The following is an 18,228-nucleotide window of genomic DNA, read 5'->3' as shown; positions in this document are numbered from 1 at the left end:
CTTACAAATCTGTTCAACAGAAGCAAGTGGAAGCCACAGCTCTAGTGGAATGAGCCGTAAGCTTTTCAGGGGGCTGCTGTCCAGCAGTCTCATATGCCAGGCGAATGATGCTTCTCAGCCAAAAAGAGAGAGAGGTAGCCATAGCTTTTTGACCCCTACGCTTCCCAGAATAAACAACAAACAGGGAAGATGTTTGACAGAAATCCTTGGTCGCTTGTAAATCAAAATTTAAAGAGCGAACCACATCCAAATTATGTAACAAACGTTCCTTCTTAGAGGAAGGATTAGGACACAAGGAAGGAACCACAATTTCCTGATTAATATTCTTATTTGAAACAACCTTAGGAAGAAATCCAGGTTTAGTACACAAAAACACCTTATCAGAATGGAATATAAGATAAGGGGAATCACATTGCAATGCAGACAGCTCAGAAACTCTTCGAGCCCAAGAAATAGCTACTAAAAACAAAACTTTCCAAGATTTTAATATCTATGGAATGCATGGGTTCAAACGGAACTCCTTGAAGAACCTTGAGAACTAAATTCAAGCTCCATGGCGGAGCAATTATTTTAAACACAGGCTTGATTCTGATTAAAGTCTGACAAAATGCCTGAACATCTGGGACATCTGCCAGACGCTTGTGAAGCAAAATTGACAAAGCAGAAAATTGTCCCTTCAAGGAACTAGCTGATAATCCCTTCTCCAATCCTTCTTGGAGAAAAGACAAAATCCTAGGAATCCTAATCTTACTCCATGAGTAACCCTTGGATTCACACCACTAAAGATATTTATGCCATATCTTATGGTAAATTTTTCTAGTAACCGGCTTGCGAGCCTGAATCAGAGTATCAATGACCGGCTCAGAGAAACCCTGCTTAGATAAAATCAAGCGTTCAATCTCCAAGTAGTCAGCTGCAGAGAAGTTAGATTTGGATGTTGGAAAGGACCTTGAATGCGAAGGTCCTTTCTCAATGGCAGTCTCCACGGTGGCAGAGACAACATGTCCACTAGATCTGCATACCAGGTCCTGCATGGCCATGCAGGCGCTATTAAAACTACTGAAGCCCTCTCCTGTTTGATTCTGGCAATCACACGAGGAAGGAGAGGAAAAAGGTGGAAACACATAAGCCAGGTTGAACAACCAAGGTACTGCTAGAGCATCTATCAGTACAGCCTGGGGATCCCTTGACCTGGACCCGTAACGTGGAAGTTTGGCATTCTGTCGAGATGCCATCAGATCCAATTCCGGTGTGCCCCATTGATTAATCAAGGTTGCAAACACCTCCGGATGGAGTTCCCACTCCCCCGGATGAAAAGTCTAACGACTTAGAAAATCCGCTTCCCAGTTTTCTACTCCTGGGATAGAGATCGCAGACAGATGGCAAGAGTGAACCTCCGCCCATCGAATTATCTTTGATACTTCTATCATCGCTAGAGAACTCCTTGTTCCCCCTGATGATTGATATATGCCACAGTCGTGATATTGTCCGACTGGAATCTTATTAATTTGGCCGAAGCCAACTGAGACCATGCCAGCAGCGCGTTGAATATCGCTCTCAGTTCCAGAATAGTGATTGGCAATTGAGAGTCCACACACCCTGAGCCTTCAGGGAATTCCAGACTGCACCCCAGCCCAGGAGACTGGCGTCCGTCGTAACTATTACCCAAGATGGCCTGCGGAAGCACATCCCTTGGGACAGATTGTCCTGTGACAACCACCACCGAAGAGAGTCTCTGGTCTCTTGGTCCAGATTTATCTGAGGAGATAAATTCGCATAATCCCCATTCCACTGACTGAGCATGCACAGTTGTAGTGGTCTGAGATGAAAGCGAGCAAACGGGATGATATCCATTGCTGCTACCATTAGTCCAATGACTTCCATACATTGAGCCACTGATGGCCGATGAATGGACTGCAGAGCTCGGCAAGTATTTAGAATCTTTGATTTTTCTGACTTATTTCAGAAATATTTTCATGTTTACCGAGTCTATCAGAGTTCCCAGGAATGGAACACTTGTCTGTGGAACCAGTGAACTTTATTCTACATTCACTTTCCAACCGTGAGTTCTTAGAAATGACAACACGATGTCCGTGTGAGATTTGGACAGATGATAGGTTGACACCTGGATCAAGATATCATCCAGATAGGGCGCCACCGCTATACCTCGCGGCCTGAGAACCGCTAGAAGGGACCCTAGAACCTTTGTGAAGATCCTGGGAGCCGTGGCCAACCCAAAGGGAAGGGCCACAAACTGATGTTTGTCCTGAAAGGCAAATCTTAGGAATTGATGATGATCCTTGTGGATAGGAATGTGAAGGTACGCATCTTTCAGGTCCACAGTGGTCATATATTGACCCTCCTGGATCATTGGCAAAAATTGTACGAATGGTCTCCATCTTGAACGATGGGACTCTGAGAAATTTGTTTAGACATTTGAGTCTAAAATTGGTCTGAAGGTTCCCTCTTTTTTTGGGAAGCACGAATAGATTTGAGTAGAACCCCTGCCCCTGTTCCAGTTCTGGAACTGGGCAAATTACACCCATTGTGTAAAGGTCTTTTGCACAGCGTAAGAAATGCCTCTCTTTTTGTCTGGTCTACAGACAGACGTGAAAGATGAAATCTCCCCCTTGGGAGGAAATCATTGAATTCTAGCTTGTACCCCTGGGTCACAATTTCCAATGCCCAGGGATCCTGTACATCCCTTGCCCAAGCCTGAGCAAAGAACGAGAGTCTGCCCCCTACCAGACCCAGTCCCGTATCGGGGGCTGCCCCTTCATGCTGTCTTGGTAGCAGCAGTGGGCTTCTTGGCTTGTTTACCTTTATTCCAGGCCGGGTTAGGTCTCCAGACCGACTTGGATTGAGCAAAGTTCCCTTCATGCTTAGTGGAGGAAGAGGAAGCAGAGGATACTCCTTTAAAATGCAGAGGATACTCCTTTAAAATTTCGAAAGGAATGAAAATCATTTTGTTTACCCCTCAACTTGAGGGACTTGTCCTGAGGTAGGGCGTGCCCCTTACCTCCAGTAATGTCAGAGATTATTTCCTTCAGCTCAGGCCCGAATAGGGTCTTACCTTTGAAGGGAATAGTTAAAAACTTAGATTTAGACGATACGTCAGCAGACCACGACTTTAGCCATGACGCTCTGCGCGCCAGAATGGCATGCGTTTTTCACTGCTAATTTTGCAATTTGAAAAGCAGCATCAGTAATAAATTAATTGGCTAATTTAAGAGCCTATATTCTGTCTAAAATGTCCTCTAAAGGTGTCTCTACCTTCAGAGACTCTTCCAGGGCGTCAAACCAAAAGACAGCTGCAGTAGTTACTGGAACAATGCAGGCTGTAGGCTGTAAGAGAAAACCCTGGTGAACAAATAGTTTCTTTAGAAAACCCTCTAATTTTTTATCCATAGGCTCTGTAAACGCACAACTGTCTTCAATGGGTATAGTTGTTCGCTTAGCTAGAGTAGATATAGCTCCCTCCACCTTAGGGACCAATTACCAGGAGTCCCGTATGGTGTCAGATATAGGAAACATTTTCTTAAAGTTAGGAGGGGGAGAAAACGGTATACCTGGTCTATCCCATTCCCTCTTAACAATTTCCGAAATTCTCTTAGGAACTGGAAAAACATCTGTGTAAATAGGTACTTCTAAATATTTGTCCATTTTACACAATTTTTATGGGGGAATTGTGATAGGGTCACAATTATCCAGAGTCGCTAAAACCTCCCTGAGCAACAGGCGGAGGTGTTCCAGTTTAAATTTAAAGGACGTGACATCTGACCTGGTCTATCCCATTCCCTCTTAACAATTTCCGAAATTCTCTTAGGAACTGGAAAAACATCCGTGTAAATAGGTACTTCTAAATATTTGTCCATTTTACACAATTTTTCTGGGGGAAATTGTGATAGGGTCACAATTATCGAGAGTCGCTAAAAACCTCCCTGTGTAACAGGCGGAGGTGTTCCAGTTTAAATTTAAAGGACGTGACATCTGAATCTGTGGTGATAAATTTCCTGACTCTGAAGTACTTGGCGTCGCTTGAGTGGGCGTTAAAGGTTGAGACACTTGGGGAGAATTAGATGGCGTATCCTGATTCTCTTCAGACTGAGAATCATCCTTAGACACACTTTCATTACATAAAATATGTTCTTTACAGTGTAAGGCGGGCACAATGTAAGAGGGGGTTCCACAATAGCTTCTAAACACATAGAACATTGAACTTCCTCAGTGTCAGTGTTGAACATGCTATGTAAAGACCACAAAGTCGTTAAACACTATATTTAGTGAGATAACACAATTTTTTTTAAAAAAACAGTACTGCGCCTTTAAGAAAATAAAAAGCGCACAATTTTGCAAAACAGCTTAAAAGTGTTCACATATGTCCAATTTTAAGATAAACCTGCCCTATAATGCAGTCAGATGTTGCAACCCACAGTTAAGAGCAATTAACCCTCTGAGTTATCAATAAAAACAATGTTTATTAGAAAAACTTTATAATCCCCTGCACCACGCCACAGCTCTGCTGTGGTGCCTACTTGCCCCCAGGGATCTTAATCAAGCCTCAAAATTAGTGATGCACCGAAAACATAATTTATGTAAGAACTTACCTGATAAATTCATTTCTTTCATATTAGCAACAGTCCATGAGCTAGTGACGTATGGGATATACATTCCTACCAGGAGGGGCAAAGTTTCCCAAACCTTAAAATGCCTATAAATACACCCCTCACCACACCCACAATTCAGTTTAACGAATAGCCAAGAAGTGGGGTGATAAGAAAAAAGTGCGAAAGCATATAAAATAAGGAATTGGAATAATTGTGCTTTATACAAAAAAATCATAACCACCACAAAAAAGGGCGGGCCTCATGGACTCTTGCTAATATGAAAGAAATGAATTTATCAGGTAAGTTCTTACATAAATTATGTTTTCTTTCATGTAATTAGCAAGAGTCCATGAGCTAGTGACGTATGGGATAATCACTACCCAAGATGTGGATCTTTCCACGCAAGAGTCACTAGAGAGGGAGGGATAAAATAAAGACAGCCAATTCCTGCTGAAAATAATCCACACCCAAAATAAAGTTTAATGAAAAACATAAACAGAAGATTCAAACTGAAACCGCTGCCTGAAGTACTGTTCTACCAAAAACTGCTTCAGAAGAAGAAAATACATCAAAATGGTAGAATTTAGTAAAAGTATGCAAAGAGGACCAAGTTGCTGCTTTGCAAATCTGGTCAACCGAAGCTTCATTCCTAAACGCCCAGGAAGTAGAAACTGACCTAGTAGAATGAGCTGTAATCCTTTGAGGCAGAGTTTTACCCGACTCGACATAGGCATGATGAATTAAAGATTTCAACCAAGATGCCAAAGAAATGGCAGAAGCTTTCTGGCCTTTTCTAGAACCGGAAAAGATAACAAATAGACTAGAAGTCTTTCGGAAAGACTTAGTAGCTTCAACATAATATTTCAAAGCTCTAACAACATCCAAAGAATGCAACGATTTCTCCTTAGAATTCTTAGGATTAGGACATAATGAGGGAACCACAATTTCTCTACTAATGTTGTTGGAATTCACAACCTTAGGTAAAAATTCAAAAGAAGTTCGCAACACCGCCTTATCCTGATGAAAAATCAGAAAAGGAGACTCACAAGAAAGAGCGGATAATTCAGAGACTCTTCTGGCAGAAGAGATCGCCAAAAGGAACAAAACTTTCCAAGAAAGTAATTTAATGTCCAATGAATGCATGGGTTCAAAAGGAAGAGCTTGAAGAGCCCCCAGAACCAAATTCAAACTCCAAGGAGGAGAAATTGACTTAATGACAGGTTTTATACGAACCAAAGCTTGTACAAAACAATGAATATCAGGAAGATTAGCAATCTTTCTGTGAAAAAGAACAGAAAGAGCAGAGATTTGTCCTTTCAAAGAACTTGCGGATAAACCTTTATCTAAACCATCCTGAAGAAACTGTAAAATTCTCGGAATTCTAAAAGAATGCCAAGAAAAATGATGAGAAAGACACCAAGAAATATAAGTCTTCCAGACTCTATAATATATCTCTCTAAATACAGATTTACGAGCCTGTAACATAGTATTAATCACAGAGTCAGAGAAACCTCTTTGACCAAGAATCAAGCGTTCAATCTCCATACCTTTAAATTTAAGGATTTGAGATCCTGATGGAAAAAAGGACCTTGCGACAGAAGGTCTGGTCTTAGCGGAAGAGTCCACGGATGGCAAGAGGCCATCCGGACAAGATCCGCATACCAAAACCTGTGAGGCCATGCCGGAGCTACCAGCAGAACAAACGAGCATTCCTTCAGAATCTTGGAGATTACTCTTGGAAGAAGAACTAGAGGCGGAAAGATATAGGCAGGATGATACTTCCAAGGAAGTGATAATGCATCCACTGCTTCCGCCTGAGGATCCCGGGATCTGGACAGATACCTGGGAAGTTTCTTGTTTAGATGAGACGCCATCAGATCTATTTCTGGAAGCTACCACATTTAAACAATCTGAAGAAATACCTCTGGGTGAAGAGACCATTCGCCCGGATGCAACGTTTGGCGACTGATATAATCTGCTTCCCAATTGTCTATACCTGGGATATGAACCGCAGAGATTAGACAGGAGCTGGATTCCGCCCAAACCAGAATTCGAGATACTTCTTTCATAGCCAGAGGACTGTGAGTCCCTCCTTGATGATTGATGTATGCCACAGTTGTGACATTGTCTGTCTGAAAACAAATGAACGATTCTCTCTTCAGAAGAGGCCAAGACTGAAGAGCTCTGAAAATTGCACGGAGTTCCAAAATATTGATCGGTAATCTCACCTCCTGAGATTCCCAAACTCCTTGTGCCCACACAGCTCCCCAACCTGTAAGACTTGCATCTGTTGAAATTACAGTCCAGGTCGGAAGAACAAAAGAAGCCCCCTGAATTAAACGATGGTGATCTGTCCACCACGTTAGAGAGTGTCGTACAATCGGTTTTAAAGATATTAATTGAGATATCTTTGTGTAATCCCTGCACCATTGGTTCAACATACAGAGCTGAAGAGGTCGCATGTGAAAACGAGCAAAGGGGATCGCGTCCGATGCAGCAGTCATAAGACCTAGAATTTCCATGCATAAGGCTACCGAAGGGAATGATTGTGACTGAAGGTTTCGACAAGCTGAAATCAATTTTAGACGTCTCTTGTCTGTCAAAGACAGAGTCATGGACACTGAATCTATCTGGAAACCCAGAAAGGTTACCCTTGTCTGAGGAATCAATGAACTTTTTAGTGAATTGATCCTCCAACCATGATCTTGAAGAAACAACACAAGTCGATTCGTATGAGATTCTGCTAAATGTAAAGACTGAGCAAGTACCAAGATATCGTCCAAATAAGGAAATACCACAATACCCTGTTCTCTGATTACAGACAGAAGGGCACCGAGAACCTTTGTAAAAATTCTTGGAGCTGTAGCTAGGCCAAACGGCAGAGCCACAAACTGGTAATGCTTGTCCAGAAAAGAGAATCTCAGGAACTGATAATGATCTGGATGAATCGGAATATGCAGATATGCATCCTGTAAATCTATTGTGGACATATAATGCCCTTGCTGAACAAAAGGCAAGATAGTCCTTACAGTTACCATTTTGAACGTTGGTATCCTTACATAACGATTCAATATTTTTAGATCCAGAACTGGTCTGAAGGATTTCTCCTTCTTTGGTACAATGAAGAGATTCGAATAAAACCCCAGCCCCTGTTCCAGAAATGGAACTGGCATAATTACTCCAGCCAACTCTAGATCTGAAACACATTTCAGAAATGCTTGAGCTTTCACTGGATTTACTAGGACACGGGAAAGAAAAAATCTCTTTGCAGGAGGTCTTATCTTGAAACCAATTCTGTACCCTTCTGAAACAATGTTCTGAATCCAAAGATTGTGAACAGAATTGATCCAAATTTCTTTGAAAAAAACGTAACCTGCCCCCTACCAGCTGAGCTGGAATGAGGGCCGCACCTTCATGTGGACTTAGAAGCTGGCTTTGCTTTTCTAGAAGGCTTGGATTTATTCCAGACTGGAGATGGTTTCCAAACTGAAACTGCTCCTGAGGATGAAGGATCAGGTTTTTGTTCTTTGTTGAAACGAAAGGAACGAAAACGATTATTAGCCCTGTTTTTACCCTTAGATTTTTTATCCTGTGGTAAAAAAGTTCCTTTCCCACCAGTAACAGTTGAGATAATAGAATCCAACTGAGAACCAAATAATTTGTTACCCTGGAAAGAAATGGAAAGTAGAGTCGATTTAGAAGACATATCAGCATTCCAAGTTTTAAGCCATAAAGCTCTTCTAGCTAAAATAGCTAGAGACATAAACCTGACATCAACTCTGATAATATCAAAAATGGCATCACAGATAAAGTTATTAGCATGTTGAAGAAGAATAATAATATTATGAGAATCATGATCTGTTACTTGTTGCGCTAAAGTTTCCAACCAAAAAGTTGAAGCTGCAGCAACATCAGCCAATGATATAGCAGGTCTAAGAAGAAGATTACCTGAACACAGATAAGCTTTTCTTAGAAAGGATTCAATTTTCCTATCTAAAGGATCCTTAAACGAAGTACCATCTGACGTAGGAATAGTAGTACGTTTAGCAAGGGTAGAAATAGCCCCATCAACTTTAGGGATTTTGTCCCAAAATTCTAATCTGTCAGACGGCACAGGATATAATTGCTTAAAACGTTTAGAAGGAGTAAATGAATTACCCAAATTATTCCATTCTCTGGAAATTACTTCAGAAATAGCACCAGGAACAAGAAAAACTTCTGGAATAACCACAGGAGATTTAAAGACCTTATCTAAACGTTTAGATTTAGTATCAAGAGGACCAGAATCCTCAATTTCTAAAGCAATTAGTACTTCTTTAAGTAAAGAACAAATAAATTCCATTTTAAATAAATATGAAGATTTATCAGCATCAACCTCTGAGACAGAATCCTCTGAACCAGAAGAGTCATTAGAATCAGAATGATGATGTTCATTTAAAAATTCATCTGTATAAAGAGAAGTTTTAAAAGATTTTTTATGTTTACTAGAAGGAGGAATAACAGACATAGCCTTCTTGATGGATTCAGAAACAAAATCTCTTATGTTATCAGGAACATTCTGAACATTAGATGTTGATGGAACTGCAACAGGTAATGGTACATTACTAAAGAAAATATTATCTGCATTAACAAGTTTGTCATGACAATTAATACAAACAACAGCTGGAGGAACAGCTACCAAAAGTTTACAGCAGATACACTTAGCTTTGGTAGTTCCAGCACCAGACAGCGATTTTCCTGAAGTATCTTCTGACTCAGATGCAACGTGAGACATCTTGCAATATGTAAGAGAAAAAACAACATATAAAGCAAAATTGATCAAATTCCTTAAATGACAGTTTCAGGAATGGGAAAAAATGCCAAGGAACAAGCTTCTAGCAACCAGAAGCAAAGAAAAAATGAGACTTAAATAATGTGGAGACAAAAGCGACGCCCATATTTTTTTAGCGCCAAATAAGACGCCCACATTATTTGGCGCCTAAATGCTTTTGGCGCCAAAAATGACGCCACGTCCGGAACGCCAACATTTTTGGCGCAAAAGAACGTCAAAAAATGACGCAACTTCCGGCGACACGTATGACGCTGGAAACAGAAAAGATTTTTTTTTTTTTTGCGCCAAAAAAGTCCGCGCCAAGAATGACGCAATAAAATTAAGCATTTTCAGCCCCCGCGAGCCTAACAGCCCACAGGGAAAAAAGTCAAATTTTTAAGGTATGAGTCAAGGCAAATAAATGTTTGAATACATATATTTAGAACTTTATTAAAAAAGTGCCCAACCATAGCTTAGAGTGTCACAGAAAATAAGACTTACTTACCCCAGGACACTCATCTACATGTTTGTAGAAAGCCAAACCAGTACTGAAACGAAAATCAGCAGAGGTAATGGTATATATATAAGAGTATATCGTCGATCTGAAAAGGGAGGTAAGAGATGAATCTCTACGACCGATAACAGAAAACCTATGAAATAGACCCCGTAGAAGGAGATCATTGAATTCAAACAGGCAATACTCTCCTCACATCCCTCTGACATTCACTGCACGCTGAGAGGAAAACCGGGCTCCAACCTGCTGCAGAGCGCATATCAACGTAGAATCTAGCACAAACTTACTTCACCACCTCCATAGGAGGCAAAGTTTGTAAAACTGAATTGTGGGTGTGGTGAGGGGTGTATTTATAGGCATTTTAAGGTTTGGGAAACTTTGCCCCTCCTGGTAGGAATGTATATCCCATACGTCACTAGCTCATGGACTCTTGCTAATTACATGAAAGAAATGGAAATTCTAGACCGAAACCGAACCCAAAAATCTAGGATGCACTTGGCCGAAAACCGAAACCAAAAATGTATTTTTTTCAAATTATTTTAAAATATATTTTTAAATATTTTTTTTTTCCTTAATTAGACTATTTAATGAATGAATCTGAATTGAAAAACTGCAAGCCAATAAAATAACCACCATTTTATTGAAAGTACACTAACATTAGACAAAAAATATCTTAAAACAATAATATGCTACACAATAATTTAAGCAAGAAAATTTTCGGGCAAAATGTTTCTGCATCCCTACTTGAAACAATATTAAATATCAATATACTGTATTATTCTGTATTTAGTTCTGTGTAACAGAATCAGATTTAACAGTTTTTTTTAACAATTATCCAATTAAAATATAGTCCTAGAAAACTATTGTTATATGCAAAACAGTAAGTCAAGTAATGAACTCAAACAGCAGCTCTAGGCTAGCATCAAATTTGAAATATGATACAGAATAATTTTACCGAAAATAACAGGTAAAAAACCCGAAAACCGAAATAACCAAAAATGCCATTTTCGGCCGAAAAGTTTCTGCAGCCGAAATTTCGGTGCATTCCTACTCAAAATCACTCAGGAACACCAGGAGTCAGTTTGGGCCCAACCGGAGCTGAAAATTACAGTTTGTATGTGAAGAAACTGCGCCATTGAGGTGCGAAATTAGGCCCCGCCCATCCTCTCCGGAAAAAGCTGAGCCTAAACAACCGCAGTAAAGCGGTCAAACATAAGCCATGTGGGTATAAAAAAAAAAGTACTAGCCATGTGGATCCTCTTTAGAGGAAAAGTATAACAACCAGCCACCCATTTTAGATTGATAATAAAATCGTTAGGCTGCCCCAGTGTCTCACCATAACATATAAAGTTGCATTAGTCTTGAAAACAAAATAATGCCCAGGATTACAGTAATACTCTATTTTTCCACAGAATTACTGCTTACCCCTTCCCTCTATGGGAACTATGTCAGCCAGTTCTGATATATCACAGTCTCCTCAGAAATAAATGACTGAACATACCTCAATGCTGCTTGTAGCATGAAAACTGTTCCTCACACTGAAGATTTCTCTAGCATTCCTCAGCACACTGTGGAAACCAACATGGATCTTAGTTACGTCTGCTAAGATCATCAATCTCAAGGCAGCAATCTTCTTCCAATGCTGCCTGAGAGAAATAGTACTCACCGGTACCATTTAAAAATAACAAACTCTTGATTGAAGAAATTAAAACTATCATTTTATCACCACTATCACTTTACCCTTCCTATTACTAGCATAGGCAAAGAGAATGACTGGGGGAGGAGTTAAGGGAGGAGCTATATAGCAGCTCTGCTGTGGTGCTCTTTGCCACTTCCTGTTAGCAGGAGGATTATATCCCACAAGTAAAGGATGAAACCCGTGGACTCGGTATATCTTGTAAAAGAAACATTATTTAAACACTCATTACAACCAAGGTATGCAGAATACCATCTCTGAATGCACAAAACGTCGAACCTTAAAGCAGATGGGCTACAGCAGCAGAAGACACCGGGTGCCACTCCTGTTAGCTAAGAACAAGAAACTGAGGCTACAATCCGCACAGGCTCACCAAAATTGGACAATAGAAGATTGGAAAAACGTTGCCTGCTCTGATGAGTCTCAATTACAGCTGCAACATTCAGATGGTAGGGTCAGAATTTGGCATAAACAACATGAAATCATGGATCCATCCTGCCTTGTATCAACGGTTCAGGCTGGTGGTGTAATGGTGTAGGGGATATTTTTTTTCTTATTATCCTTTAAAATCAGTTTGATTTTCTTTATCATGCAAAAATACACTCACTGGCACCTTTATTATGACACCTGTTCAATTGCTTGGTAACAGAAATTGCTAATCAGCCAATCACATGGAAGCAACTTAATGCATTTAGGCATCTCAATGTGGTGAAGACGACGGTTTGAAGTTCAAACCGAGCATCAGAATGGGGAACAAAGGGGATTTAAAGGGACAGCTAACACCAGAATTTTTGTTGTTTTAAAAGATAGATAATCCTTAAAAATACCCATTCCCCAGTTTTGCATAAACAGCACAGTTATAATAATACATGTTTTACCTCTGTAATTACCTTGTATTTAAGACTCTGCAGACTGCCCCCTTATTTCAGTTCTTTTGACAGACTTTCATTCTAGCCAATCAGTGCTCACTCCTCGGTAAATTCACGTGCATGAGCTCAATGTTATCTATATGAAACACATGAACTAACGCCCTCTAGTGGCGAAAAACTGTCAAAATGCATTTAGATTAGAGGCGGCTTTCAAATTCTAGGAAATTAGCATATGAACCTCCTAAGTTTAGCTTTCAACTAAGAATACCAAGAGAACAAAGCAAAATTGGTGATAAAAGTCATTGGAAAGTTGTTTAAAATGACTTGTCCAATTTGAATCAGTTTTTCTTGGACTTTACTGTCTCTTTAAGTGACTTTGAACATGGCATGGTTGTTGGAGTATTTTAAAAAAACTGCTGATCTACTGGGATTTTAACACACAACCATCTCTAGGGTTTACAGAGAATGGTCTGAAAATATCCAGTTAGCGACAGTTGTGTGGACGAAAATGCCTTGTTGATGTTAGAGGAGACTGGGCAGACTGATTCGAGATGAAAGGCAACAGAAACTCAACTACTCGTCACAACCAAGGTATGCAGAATACCATCTCTGAACGCACAACACGTTGAACATTGAAGCAGATGGGCTACAGCAGCAGAAGACCACACCGGGTGCCACTCCTGTTAGCTAAGAACAAGAAACTGAGGTTACAATTCGCACAGGCTCACCAAAATTGGACAATAGAACATTGGAAAAACGTTGACTGGTATGATGAGTCTCTATTTCAGCTGTGACATTCAGATGGTAGGGTCAGAATTTGGCGTAAACAACATGAAAGGATGGATCCATCCTGCCATGTATCAACGTTTCAGGCTGATGGTATAATGGTGTGGGGGATATTTTCTTGGCACACTTTTGGCCCCTTAGTACCAATTGAGCATTGTTTAAACGCCACGGCCTACCTGAGTATTGTTGCTGACCATGTCCATCCCTTTATGAATACAGTGTACCCATCTTCTGATGGCTACTTCCAGCAAGAAAATGCACTATGTCACAAAGCTCAAATCATCTCAAACTGGTTTCTTGAACATGACAATGAGTTCACTGTACTCCAATGGCCTCCACAGTCACCAGATCTCAATCCAATAGAGCACCCTTGGAATGTGGTGGAACGAGAGATTCGCATCATGGATGTGCAGCCGACAAATCTGCAGCAACTGTGTGATGCTATCATGTCAATATGGACCAAAATGTCTGAGGAATGTTTCCAACACCTTGTTGAATCTATGCCATTAAGAATTAAAGGGACATTATACACTTATTTTTTCTTTGCATAAATGTTTTGTAGATGATCAATTTATATAGCCCATAAAGTTGTTTTGTTTTTTTTTTGTTTTTTTTTTAAAGTATAGTTTTGCTTATTTTTAAATAACATTGCTCTGATTTTCAGACTCCTAACCAAGCCCCAAAGTTTTAGGAGAATACCCTCAGATACCTACTCCAGCTTGCTCCTGCTTGTGTAAAGGGTCTCTTCATAAGCAAAAGAAGGGGGAGGGGGGAGTGTCTTATTTCCCACTTGCATTGGGCTTTCTAGCTACCTTTTCAACAGAGCTAAACTGAGAGCTTCTAAGTAAGTTTTTAAACATTTTTTTACTTGATTTTTATATCAGTATCTGTGCATCTTATTCTTTATAGTAGTGTCTATTACATGCAGTTATATGAAAATGGGTGTATATTGTCCCTTTAAGGCAGTTTTGAAGGCAAAAGGGGGTCCAACCCGGTACTATCAAGGTGTACCTAATAAAGTAGCTGGTGAGTGTATATTTCTGTACTTTCAATGGCATGTTTTAGATAAATGTTCACATAACGTCACGTAATTTAATAAAGTATTTTGTTTAATCTAAACAGTAGGTTCATATAGTATGTAATATTGCATAGTAAACAGAAACCTTTTGAAAAGAGCACAAAGGATAGCAAAACTTTAATTTAGCATACATTACCTGCCTTATCCTTAGCAGGTCTAATAAGCTGGTAGAGTAAGAGATTATGGCTTCCGCTCCAGTGAACACAGATGGCATTAGGCAAAGCTAGGAAATATCAAAACACAGGATCAGAACTCTGTTACTTACCGTACCTTTTCCTCAGTTTAAAGGGATATACTGATAAAACCCAAAACATTCCTTTCTTTCATGTAATTAGCAAGAGTCCATGAGCTAGTGACGTATGGGATATACATTCCTACCAGGAGGGGCAAAGTTTCCCAAACCTTAAAATGCCTATAAATACACCCCTCACCACACCCACAATTCAGTTTTACAAACTTTGCCTCCGATGGAGGTGGTGAAGTAAGTTTGTGCTAGATTCTACGTTGATATGCGCTCCGCAGCAAGTTGGAGCCCGGTTTTCCTCTCAGCGTGCAGTGAATGTCAGAGGGATGTGAGGAGAGTATTGCCTATTTGAATGCAGTGATCTCCTTCTACGGGGTCTATTTCATAGGTTCTCTGTTATCGGTCGTAGAGATTCATCTCTTACCTCCCTTTTCAGATTGACGATATACTCTTATATATATACCATTACCTCTGCTGATTCTCGTTTCAGTACTGGTTTGGCTTTCTACAAACATGTAGATGAGTGTCCTGGGGTAAGTAAATCTTATTTTCTGTGACACTCTAAGCTATGGTTGGGCACTTTGTTTATAAAGTTCTAAATATATGTATTCAAACATTTATTTGCCTTGACTCAGAATGTTCAACTTTCCTTATTTTTCAGACAGTCAGTTTCATATTTGGGATAATGCATTTGAATTAATCATTTTTTCTTACCTTCAAAAATTTGACTCTTTTTTTCCTGTGGGCTGTTAGGCTCGCGGGGGCTGAAAATGCTTCATTTTATTGCGTCATTCTTGGCGCTGACTTTTTTGGCGCAAAAATTCTTTTCCGTTTCCGGAGTCATACGTGTCGCCGGAAGTTGCGTCATTTTTTGACGTTATTTTGCGCCAAAAATGTCGGCGTTCCGGATGTGGCGTCATTTTTGGCGCCAAAAGCATTTAGGCGCCAAATAATGTGGGCGTCTTATTTGGCGCTAAAAAATAAGGGCGTCGCTTTTGTCTCCACATTATTTAAGTCTTATTTTTTCATTGCTTCTGGTTGCTAGAAGCTTATTCACTGGCATTTTTTCCCATTCCTGAAACTGTCATTTAAGGAATTTGATCAATTTTGCTTTATATGTTGTTTTTTCTCTTACATATTGCAAGATGTCTCACGTTGCATCTGAGTCAGAAGATACTACAGGAAAATCGCTGTCTAGTGCTGGAGCTACCAAGCTAAGTGTATCTGCTATAATTTTTGGTATCTGTTTCTCCAGCTGTTGTTTGTATTGCATGTCATGACAAACTTATTAATGCAGATAAAATTTCCTTTAGTACTGTTACATTACCTGTTGCTGTTCCGTCAACATCTAATTTTCAGAGTGTTCCTGATAAACATAAGAGATTTTATTTTTTAAATCCATTAAGAAGGCTATGTCTGTTATTTCTCCTTCTAGTTTACATAAAAGTCTTTTAAAACTTCTCTTTTTTCAGATGAATTTTTAAATGAACATCATCATTCTGATACTGATAATGGTTCTTCTGGTTCAGAGGTTTCTGTCTCAGAGGTTGATGCTGATAAATCTTTGTATTTGTTCAAGATGGAATTTATTCGTTCTTTATTTAAAGAAGTATTAATTGCATTAGAAATAGAGGATTCTGGTCCTCTTGATACTAAATCTAAACGTTTAAATAAGGTTTTTAAATCTCCTGTAGTTATTCCAGAAGTGTTTAATCTCCCTGATGCTATTTCTGAAGTAATTTCCAGGGAATGGAATAATTTGGGTAATTCTTTTACTCCTTCTAAACGTTTAAGCAATTATATCCTGTGCCATCTGACAGATTAGAGTTTTTTTGGGACAAAATCCCTAAGGTTATGGGGCTGTCTCTACTCCTGCTAAATGTGCTACTATTCCTACGGTAGATAGCAATTCATTTTAAGGATCCTTTAGATAGGAAAATTGAATCCTTTCTAAGAAAAGCTTACTTATGTTCAGGTAATCTTCTTAGACCTGCTATATTTTTAGCGGATGTTGCTGCAGCTTCAACTTTTCGGTTAGAAGCTTTAGCGCAACAAGTAACAGATCATAATTTTATAGCATTATTATTATTCTATAACATGCTAATAATTTTATTGGTGATACCATCTTTTGATATCATTAGAGTTGATGTCAGGTATATGTCTCTAGCTATTTTAGCTAGAAAAGCTTTATGGATTAAAATTGGAATGCTGTTATGTCTTCTAAGTCAACTTTGCTTTCCTTTTCTTTCCAGGGTAATAAATTATTATTTCAACTGTTTCTGGAAGGAAGGGAACTTTTTTACCAAAGGATAAAAAATCTAAGGTAAATTTAGGTCTAATAATCATTTTTCGTTCCTTTCCTCACAATAAGGAACAAAAGCCTGATCCTTCATCCTCAGGAGCGGTATCAGTTTGGAAACTATTTCCAGTTTGGAATATATCCAAGCCTTATAGAAAACCTATAGCCAGCTCCTAAGTACCCATGAAGGTACGGACCTTATTCCAGCTCAGCTGGTATGGGGCAGATTACGTTTTCTTCAAAGAAATTTTGATCAATTCCGTTCTCAATTTCTGGTTTTAGAACATTGTTTCAGAAAGGTACAGCATTGGCTTCAGTTAAGGCCTCCTGCTAAGAGATTTTTTCTTTCCTGTGTCCCAGTTAACACAGCAAAGGCTCAGCATTTCTGAAATGTGTTTCAGATCTAGAGTTGGCTGGAGTAATTATGCCAGTTCCAGTTCTGGAACAGGGGCTGGGGTTTTATTTTATCTCTTCATTGTACCAAAGAAGGTCAATTCCTTCAGACCAGTTCCGGATCTATCAATATTGAATCGTTATGTAAGGATTCCAACATTCAGTTTCTGTAGGACTGTCCTGCCTTTTGTTTAGCAAGGGCATTATATGTCTACAATAGATTTACAGGATGTGTATCTGCATATTCCGATTCATCCAGATCACTTTTAGTGTCTGAGATTCTCTTTTTAAGACAAGCATTACCAGTTTTGTGGCTCTAGCCTCAGTTCCAAGAATTTTTTTCAAAGGTTCTCGGTGCCCTTCTTTCTGTAATCAGAGAACAGGGTTTTGGTATTTCCTTATTGGACGATATCTGGGTACTTGCTCAGTCTTCTCATTTTCGAAGAATCTCATACGAATCGACTTGTGTTGTTTCTTCAAGTTCATGGTTGGAGGATCAATTTACTAATCAGTTCATTGATTCCACAGACAAGGGTAACCTTTTTATGTTTCTAGAATAGATTCAGTGTCTATGACTCTGTCCTTGTCAGACAAGAGAAGTTTAACATTGATTTCAGCTTGTCAAAACCTTCAGTCACAATCATTCCCTTTGGTAGCCTTATGCATGGAAATTTTAGGTCTTAGGACTGCCGCATCAGATGCGATCTCCTTTGCTCGTTTTCACATGCGACCTCTTCAGCTCTGTATGCTGAACCAATGGTGCAGGGATTACTCAAAGATATCTCACTTAATATCTTTAAACCGATTATACGACACTCTCTGACATGGTGGACAGATCACCATCGTTTAGTTCAGGGGGCTTCTTTGTTCCTCCGACCTGCACTATAATCTCAACAGATGCAAGTCTTACAGGTTGGGGAGCTGTGTGGGGG

General features: G+C 39.5%; 1 protein-coding gene across 1 annotated transcript in view; it reads right to left on the bottom strand.

The window, feature by feature from the left end:
• Nucleotides 1-18,228, bottom strand: part of WDR93 (WD repeat domain 93) — a 121,703-nt gene that overhangs the window by 85,238 nt on the left and 18,237 nt on the right. Inside the window, exon 10 of the mRNA XM_053719358.1 lies at nt 14,497-14,583. Coding sequence (XP_053575333.1) covers nt 14,497-14,583 — 87 coding nt within the window. The remainder of the gene's footprint in view (nt 1-14,496; nt 14,584-18,228) is intronic.

The sequence above is a fragment of the Bombina bombina genome, chromosome 6 (assembly GCF_027579735.1).
Source record: "Bombina bombina isolate aBomBom1 chromosome 6, aBomBom1.pri, whole genome shotgun sequence".
Lineage (NCBI taxonomy): Eukaryota > Metazoa > Chordata > Amphibia > Anura > Bombinatoridae > Bombina > Bombina bombina.
Note: the sequence above shows the minus strand (reverse complement) of the source record. Positions and strands in the feature narration are given on the sequence as shown.